Source organism: Centruroides sculpturatus, unplaced genomic scaffold (assembly GCF_000671375.1).
Source record: "Centruroides sculpturatus isolate CEXI.00-Female unplaced genomic scaffold, Cexi_2.0 scaffold837, whole genome shotgun sequence".
Classification (NCBI taxonomy): Eukaryota; Metazoa; Arthropoda; class Arachnida; order Scorpiones; family Buthidae; genus Centruroides; species Centruroides sculpturatus.
In genome coordinates this window covers 374476-384193 of record NW_019385028.1, presented here as the reverse complement: position 1 = coordinate 384193, position 9718 = coordinate 374476, and the positions used below count along the sequence as shown (strand labels likewise).

Sequence of the window (9718 nt, the reverse complement as noted above, 5' to 3'; positions counted from 1 at the left end):
CTAATACAAAGGTGTTACAATTAAATTGATTACAGTGCATAGCTGCTGATGATGACTGTAAATTATTTCTGACTGCATAAATATACTCATTAAACCTAACATTTAATTATCTCTCAATTTCACCTACACAAGTATTCAAACATGAACAGTTAATTTTATATATTTTACTTTATCCCGTTTAAATATATCAGTTTTATTACTGGGCTGCAGTTTTCAAATTTCTGGCCAATGAATTTCCAGTCATCAGTCTGTCCTTTCTTAATCTCGAGAACCCGGTTAGAGAGATGAAAGTGAAAACCAGGTATGAAAATCTTAGGGAAACCAGGCCCCGATTAAGTATAACTTCTTAATTTTATACTTAACCTTAGTATTTAGCTTTTGTAACGGGGTATTATTAAGTTTTTTTCATAAATATTATTATATAATGTCTCGTCTACTATCGAAATATAATTTTCAATAACCATTATAATTTGATTCGTTTTATCAGCTTTAATTAATTATAATTTATCATCAAAAAACTTATTTGCTCGCTTAATAGCACTTTTATATTTAGCCGATATACGTTAATTTTATTTGGTTTATTTCATTTGTTTCTTGAATATTTTCTTTTATTCTAACATCTTTAAGAATCTAAAAGCTTTATCATTGATCCTAAATATTTAAGCAAGAAAATGAGCTTAATTAAAGAACAGCAAAATTTCCCCATTGACTTAACAGAAGAAAAATTTGGTTCCAGATTTCTCCTTGTCTAAGCCGTATTTTAATATTCGGATAATGCGCTTCAACTAGAGATATTAACCCCTTTTACGTCGCCTATTTTTTTAGAATTTTTAATTAAGCATAATAAATACTTAAAACTGAAAAAATAACGAAAGAAATGCGTTAATTTTGAAGAAAAAGCTTCAAAGTTTGACTTCCTTTGTCTCGCCTTTCTACGAAATTTGACACCGATGAGTCATTGTTATCATAACTGGATGACCTTGAAAACAGCTGGAGTCGTATTTCCCGGGACATTCTCATAGACGTCNATCTTATTTTTTTTTCACGTGTAGTATAGAAATTTGTAATAAGATACATAACACGGTTATAATAAAATATAGTGCGATTATTTTCATATAATTAAAATTAATATGTATTACTTTTTATAAAATACAAGGAAAGCGGCGCTTCCACCGCTTCTAATGACGGCACGCCACTGCTACATATCATAAATTTTATGAATATTTCAACGATACTGTAAAGCAAGTACTATTATACTCCAACACTAGTATTTGCACATACACACAAATGAGTATAAGTCATCTATTCTATAAGATATCTACTGATTAGGCTACTATATTATCTCTGGAATAAGTTTAATTATCTTTAATGAGTTCTCTAATACAAAGGTGTTACAATTAAATTGATTACAGTGCATAGCTGCTGATGATGACTGTAAATTATTTCTGACTGCATAAATATACTCATTAAACCTAACATTTAATTATCTCTCAATTTCACCTACACAAGTATTCAAACATGAACAGTTAATTTTATATATTTTACTTTATCCCGTTTAAATATATCAGTTTTATTACTGGGCTGCAGTTTTCAAATTTCTGGCCAATGAATTTCCAGTCATCAGTCTGTCCTTTCTTAATCTCGAGAACCCGGTTAGAGAGATGAAAGTGAAAACCAGGTATGAAAATCTTAGGGAAACCAGGCCCCGATTAAGTATAACTTCTTTATTTTGTACTTAACCTCATTATTTAGCTTTTGTAACGGAATATTATTAAGTTTTTTTCATAAATATTATTATATAATGTCTCGTCTACTATCGAAATATAATTTTCAATAACCATTATAATTTGATTCGTTTTATCAGCTTTAATTAATTATAATTTATCATCAAAAAACTTATTTGCTCGCTTAATAGCACTTTTATATTTAGCCGATATACGTTAATTTTATTTGGTTTATTTCATTTGTTTCTTGAATATTTTCTTTTATTCTAACATCTTTAAGAATCTAAAAGCTTTATCATTGATCCTAAATATTTAAGCAAGAAAATGAGCTTAATTAAAGAACAGCAAAATTTCCCCATTGACTTAACAGAAGAAAAATTTGGTTCCAGATTTCTCCTTGTCTAAGCCGTATTTTAATATTCGGATAATGCGCTTCAACTAGAGATATTAACCCCTTTTACGTCGCCTATTTTTTTAGAATTTTTAATTAAGCATAATAAATACTTAAAACTGAAAAAATAACGAAAGAAATGCGTTAATTTTGAAGAAAAAGCTTCAAAGTTTGACTTCCTTTGTCTCGCCTTTCTACGAAATTTGACACCGATGAGTCATTGTTATCATAACTGGATGACCTTGAAAACAGCTGGAGTCGTATTTCCCGGGACATTCTCATAGACGTCTCGGGAGGAGAATGGTTTAAAGTAAGGTGAATACTAGCTAGACTGCTCTGTTTATTTTTAAATATTTTTAAAAAATTAAAATTTTTATTGCGATTTCCGACCCCCCGACTTAAATAAACTAATCTATATCTATATCTATATCTATATATATATATATATAAATGGACGTGTGTGTCCCTATATTTCACTTTTCCCGCCAAAACTACACGTCGCACATGAATGGTGTTTGTATGTGGTAGTAGCCCCAAGTCTCCAATCGTGCACCAGGGAGGTTGCGTCTCGATAGCTATAAGGGTGTGGGAGATATGAGGCTGAAAGTGGTTGAAAGTGGCTTTCTATTTCGAATGTTTTGTTCGAATTTGTTCGATTATAGAACAATTGTAAACGTTCCAGAAAATCAATCAAATTGAAAATAGTTTGTTTGACTGGACGTAAAAATTTTCTAATTAGTCTGGAAATGGGGGACCTAATTCTTGCATTCTGTGAAAACGGGTAAGATTGTCTATGTAATAATCTTAATCTTCACTATCGTTACTTTTTAAAAACCCAGCGAAGCGGGTCCTTGCAGCTAGTATATATATAAAAATGGATATATATCTATATCTATATATATAGATATAGATATATGGACGTGTATGTCCCTATATTTAAATTTTCCGCCAAAATTACACATCGCACGCGAATGGTGTTTGTATGTGGTAGTAGNCGAGATTTTATATTTCGTTAACACTTCCTTTCGAAATGATACATCATCCGTCGAGTTCGACGAGATAAATTTGAGATTGGATAATTTCGCTCTCTATCCGATTTTACATAATTCGGGTATGTCTAGAGAAATGGAAAGTAGGACCTTATACATTTATAAAAAAATTATTGAAAAAATATTTTAAAAAGTCATAAATTTTTTCATTACCTAAAAATTTTATTTTTTGTTTAGTCTAAGCGGAAACTTGTAAAGAATTACTTTTCCTGATAGAAAGCTGATTTCTCTGAAATTTTTATTGTTTTTCGATTGGTCAGAATTACAATAATAATATTTAAGTTTCAGCTTTGCATCGTTGATTTTGATTTAATCGAATGTTCAGTACTCTGCGAAATACTAGAAATATTTTATAGTGGTCATAATTTCACTTTACTCTGCAATATTTACGAATCGTAATTTGATTTAATTAGAATTATCAAGCTTTTAATTAAATTTAAGACGACAAACAAAGACGATCTCTTAAAAAAGTGAATAAAAAATCCAGAAAAGGTACGTAATTCGCAAAATAATAATTTCTATAATTCGTTGTTAATTTTAATGGTTTAAATGTTGTGTTTGGATTTGCTTTGTAATAAAAATAATAATAATAATGCTAATTTGCATATTTACGCCTGGTTTTAGAACCGTCATTATAACAGATTCTAGCATCTAAAATACATCAGAATAAGTGAAATTAATAGGATATTCCTATTCTTATACTGCAGTAAGGAAGTAATTTAATTAAGGTTTTTTTATATAAATGTTTTTATAGAATTTCGGGACATTATAATTTTTAACTGTTTCAAATCTACTCTTACTTTAACTATTTATTTATTAACTTTATTTCGAAAAGTTACGCACTATTCGCTCTTCTGAAGAATACAACTATCGAATATTAATGTATTAAAAAAAATACTTAATCCTACTTTATATACGAATTTATTTTTTCAGTATATTTAACATGTCAACCCAAGCATAAATCACGCAATCTTCTATCTACATTCATGCTATTGTTCAAGTAAGAATAAAGAAAACATCCTTATTGAAAAATGATATAACACAAACATTTTTTTAAAAAAATATACCTTTATTAACAATTAAAAACACTTTCCATTACAATATACAAAATGCTTTTCGAATCGTTTCTTATCGACTGTAATTTACAGTACCGTTTTTATACATAAATTTAAAATATATTTAAATATGTTCTGACATTAAAGCCATGTCATAAATACACGTTTTGATATAAAAGTTGCAGAATACTTTTTAACTTGTCTTAGAATTTGGGTTTTCCAAAATATGATTTATATAATGGCCTTCAGACATTCTCCTCGACAATGTGGCCGTGCATATATGTGTTCGTTGATCGCAATTATTAGTGATAATGCCACGAATTGGTATTCGAGCCTCTTACCACCATTAAACAACTTTGAGAGACACTTCGTTGGACTGAGGGAAAGTAGTTGCTGTTACAATGAATAACCAAGACACTTTGAACATACAGATACAACAGTGGCAAAGTGTTGAAAGAAGTGGGTATAACAGGGCATCCATAAACGCCGTAAAGGCTCTCTAGAAAGTCCGAAAAGACTACTGATATAGTCTATATCGAATTACGAGGCAAGCCGCAAATGATCCAACAGTTTATTTTTTCTTCGCCATTAAGCGAGATGTATCGTCTTCTTTAGTACATCCTACACCATTATAACATGCCACCTACATAAAGAATTCAAAGGATTCCATATTTGTTTTTGCTTTTGTAGCTTCTTAAACGGCAATCATACTTCGCAATTTTTATCTGCGCATGTAATTTCAACAGCAATGAACGAAAAGTTTGCTGCTCTATTGTCCTTTGAAGGACTCAGTCAATGAACAAATGTCATGTTTATACCATAGTGACTATAAATGATGGCAAATTGAACACCAAGTTAGAATCGGGATTAATAAAATTGATCCATAATCACGAATGCCTTTGAAATACATCACATAACTTTTAATACTTATAGAATTGATATTTTCATCTAATAATGTAATTATTATGCGTAAATAATTAGTTAATTTGTTTTTCACATTCTACATTAAAATTAATGTATTTATATAGCATGTTAGCATATTCACTTATTTTTTTCTGCTGAAATTATATTTATACTGTATCTTAAAATGAGAAAATATTCTCACCTTATCGGGCATTAAATTTCCCACTTTTTGTATATATTAAATTTGTATATATCCAAGACTGATGATAAAATTGCTAATTTAAAAACACTCGCAATTTTACAATCAGTTTTAACCATATACATTTCTACTCGTTTGGGTCTCAAAACCGATTCCATCGAAATTCAATCTACTCTGCTGTAAAAGGCATTTGAAACACACACAAAACAAAAATTACTTATAATTGTAAATTCGATTAGAAGCTTTATATATTCAAAAATTTGATACTTGTTTATTGTTTCTTTTATCATATTAAGTTTAATAGAAGGTTACATTGATTTAATATTCAATCTGATCATACTATGCGATTGGTTTACCTTTATTTTAATAATCTGTTAATTAATACATTAGTATTAGTGATGCTATAACCTTGTAAAAAGTTTTTAAAAATATTTCTAGATCATACAACATAGAATATCGAAAATCTACATAGATCGACATTTTCTCTCCACTTTATGTGTTTTAATCTTATGCTTATATGTGTTTTTATGTGTTTTAATCTTATGCTCTTAATAATTTCGTTATAAAATCCAATAAAATCTCCTGTTTCTCTTGTTGTTCTTGATATGCGGCTCATATGTTCACGTTAGATCATTGAGGTTAAATTAAACTGAATTAAAGAGACTTCTCACTGCATAAGCAGCCCATTCTTACCTTTGACCTACATCTTCCTTATCTTATATAATAAACGTTGTTTATAATATGTGTTAGCGTCTATAGTTTAAGTTGTATATGGTCAATTTATCATTGATTGTCTACTTGGACACAACTTATTATTAGGACCTTATACTGGTGTTTTTTAGGATATTGACACAAAGATAAGACCTTAATCAGAAAAACAAAATTTGTTTATTATATCACCTGAAGTAATTTTTCCTGTATAAGGCCCTAATAATAAGTTGTGTCCAAGTAGACAATCAATGATAAATTAAAATTCAGGGCTATAAGGCAACTCTATTTATATACAGTTAACATCTCGAGAAATGGAAAAAGATGACAGTATTAAAAAAACACTTGACAAGAATTTTACTTTATTTCGAATGTCGGGTATTGCGCATTCGTTTGCTTACGTTTTACTTTTCCGATTGTTTTATATACACAATAAGAGAAAGAATTGGAATTTTGACAAATTTGGCCCTCTCTGCTTTTTGCAAATTTCCACATTTTGAGGTTGTTTTATTCCAAATAAAAGTAAAACAACGGGGATAAATTCTGTGAACCCGTTTTTATGTGTGTATGTGTTGACATCTATTTCACTTAAAATCTCAGGATCAGTAAAGATTAAATAACGAAATTTAGCATGGTGATTTGTACTTGAGACGCATTGATACTATTAAATTTTGATGATTACAGGTCGACAGGGTTGGGAGATAGATGGGATTATATATCTCGAGAGGAATAGAATATAATGAAGATTTTATTCGTTATTAACATTTTATAAAGTGTTAACGACGTTTTATAAAACGCACTCCTACCCTTAAAGTTAAGATTTTGGCATTTTATAATAATTCAAAGTATAAAAAGTATTTTAGAAGAAAATTTCATAACAGATGGTGTCACACATGATTTATTTATTTTGCTTAATAATATAAAACTTTATTTTTAAAGAAAAACTCATCACAGCCAAGAATGTTATGCAACTGTCGTTGTGAACTTTTTTACTATATGAAAGTTTTCCTCGTTTGAAGTATTTTGTCTTTACGCTCACTTTTTTGCTTAAATATTTAAGATTTGTCATATATCAATGACAAGGCTTTTAAATTGTAGTGTTGTTAATTATGTTATTAACAAAATAATTCCTTAAATTTCATAATACGGTATTGCGGTATGTATTACGTCAGACACCACAATTCAATCACCTCTTTAGCCTAATGTGACGAACACAATATACTGGCAAATACTGAAAATACATGTAAACGTGAATTACTTACTAAGAGAAATATTTTCGACTAATTTAAAACATTCAAAATATGATACGGTAAATACTTTAGATAATGTATTTCTTAAATGCCAACAATATAATGGAGCCAATTGAAATTGCTACTCGACTATGATAAACATATTAGGTATGACAACTGAATGTAATCAATTTTAAAATTATAACATAATGCAATACCTCTACACATCATAAATTTTATAAATATTTCAATTATACTGTAAAGCAAGTACCATTATACTCCAACACTAGTATTTGCACATACACACAAATGAGTATAAGTCATCTATTCTATAAGATATCAACTGATTACTATATTATCTCTGCAATAATTTTAATTATATTTAATGAGTTCTCTAATACAAACATGTTACAATTAAATTGATTACAATGCATAGCTGCTGCTGATNTATATCGTAATAATATTACTAGTTGCCAGAGAGCTCTATAAAGTAGAAAAAAATCTGTAAATTTAAAAACTATAAACATAAATTTAAATTTCTCAAAAAATAAATTAAAAAATCTCAAAAGTCGCTACTTTTGGCTGATTTTTCTGAGGTCTCCGCTACCTCACTACGTCCCTCTAAAAGTCGCATCAGTTGGGAACACTGGTGAGCAGACATCTGGGATCTAAGTAAGGCAAAATGTAATCGCCAAACTGCGCTGTGGAAAGGCGGAAAAATTTTAAATTTAAAAATATAATTTTTTTGATCGGCAGTTTGGGCCCTCTTCCAAGTGGGCCCTCTGCGGGAGCACCTGTTGCACCTGCTTAGTTACGGCTCTGGGTGTTTGTATGTGGTAGAAGCCCCAAGTATCCATTCGTGCACTATGGGGGTTGCGTCTCGATAGCTATAAGGGTGCGGGAGATATGGGGCTGAAAGTGGTTGAAAGTGGTTTTCTATTTTGAATGTTATGTTCGAATTTGTTCGAATTTAATTCGAACATAAAATTCGAATATTGGTTCGATTATAGAACGATTGTAAACGTTCCAGAAACGTTGAAAATAGTTCGTTTGACTGGACGTGAACAGGAGACGTTCAGAAATAGAATCGGAACCAGGTGTGAAAACCTAAAGGCCCTGGGTCTAATTTAATAATTTTTATTAGTAATGTTAAAATATCGACACAAAATATTACTTCATTTTTGTGAAAAACTAGTGTTTTGGACGTGGGAAAAGATAGATAACAGATGTTACTTCCTTTAAGGGAAGTCTGTACATCTTCTGTTTTTCCCTTATCCGTTAAAAATCTCACCCAGATGGGAACTATCTACCCCTCTTTTATTCCCCTTTTCATCCGTTCACATGAACGAATTTCAAGGAGATGATTGGTCGAAAATCTTGAGATATAAGGGAAATTAGTCCGAATTCGAGGAGTTCAACGACAGATCCGAAGCGTCAAAACTCCACACAGTTTTCCTCTTGAGGACCAACGCCCTTAGACGAGTCACTTAGAATAAGTCCAGAGTCTGAACTTAGAAAATATACTTTGATTTTGTGCACATATCGATCTCCCATACGAAGAAGTAAATGAACTTTATCTCCAAAGTGTCCCTTGCCTACAGAGAAGAAGACGAACGACCACTGAAACAGGTTGTATGTTTTATAACGATTTTGTGAGCTCTCTCTCGATCGCGAATTGGGTAGAAGATAAGTATAGCTATCTCTCGATTTGTATGTTATTTGTGGAAATTCTATCTCTCGTTCATTGAGATCTTTGTATGATTTATTTTCTTGTTTTATTAAATTTATTATTTTGTTTATAATTAAATGTCCCTTTATTCTGTGTCGAATCAGATCTCACACGCGTGTTTGTCCGCGGAATTTAATTGACAAACTGGTGTCAGTCCTGACGAGCATCTGATCTTCGCGGTTCGGATGAACTAGCGGTTATCGCTCTCCTATGAAACTTTTTAAGATCGGATCTAGAGATTCGAAACTTTGGAGACAGATTTCGGTTAATCTGTGCCTAGTAAGAGATACAGGCGAAATAAACCTACCCTGTACCCCAGGCTACTCTCACACAGGTAATTAGTCTGGAAACGGAAGACCTAATTTTTGCGTTCTGTGAAAACGGGTAAGATTGGCTATAATGTAATTATCTTAATCTTCACTGTCGTTACTTTTTGCCCAGCGAAGCGGGTCCTTGCAGCTAGATTCTAGATTACTTAGAAAAATAGTCTTTTATATATAACAAAAAAAACTATATTACATACAAATGTACGAACAAATAAAACCCAGCGAAGCGGGTCCTTGCAGCTAGTATATATATAAAAATGGACGTGTGTGTCCCTATATTTCACTTTTCAGCCAAAACTACACATCGCACATGAATGGTGTTTGTATGTGGTAGTAGCCCCAAGTCTCCATTCGTGCACTATGGTGGTTGCGTCTCGATAGCTATAAGGGTGCGGGAGATATGGG

The 9718-nt window shown here is 30.9% G+C and overlaps 1 protein-coding gene across 2 annotated transcripts in view; it reads left to right on the top strand.

Moving 5' to 3' along the window:
* Window positions 1-2858: 2858 nt before the first annotated feature.
* LOC111633649 (patched domain-containing protein 3-like) overlaps window positions 2859-9718 on the top strand; it is a 12335-nt gene continuing 5475 nt past the window's right edge. Inside the window, exon 1 of one of the 2 annotated variants that reach the window (XM_023378255.1) lies at window positions 2859-2896. In XM_023378255.1, coding sequence (XP_023234023.1) covers window positions 2862-2896 — 35 coding nt within the window. In that variant the 5' untranslated portion in view covers window positions 2859-2861. Of the gene's footprint in view, window positions 2897-3440; window positions 3657-9718 lie in introns of those variants that run through there. The other variant, XM_023378256.1, reaches the window with a different exon arrangement.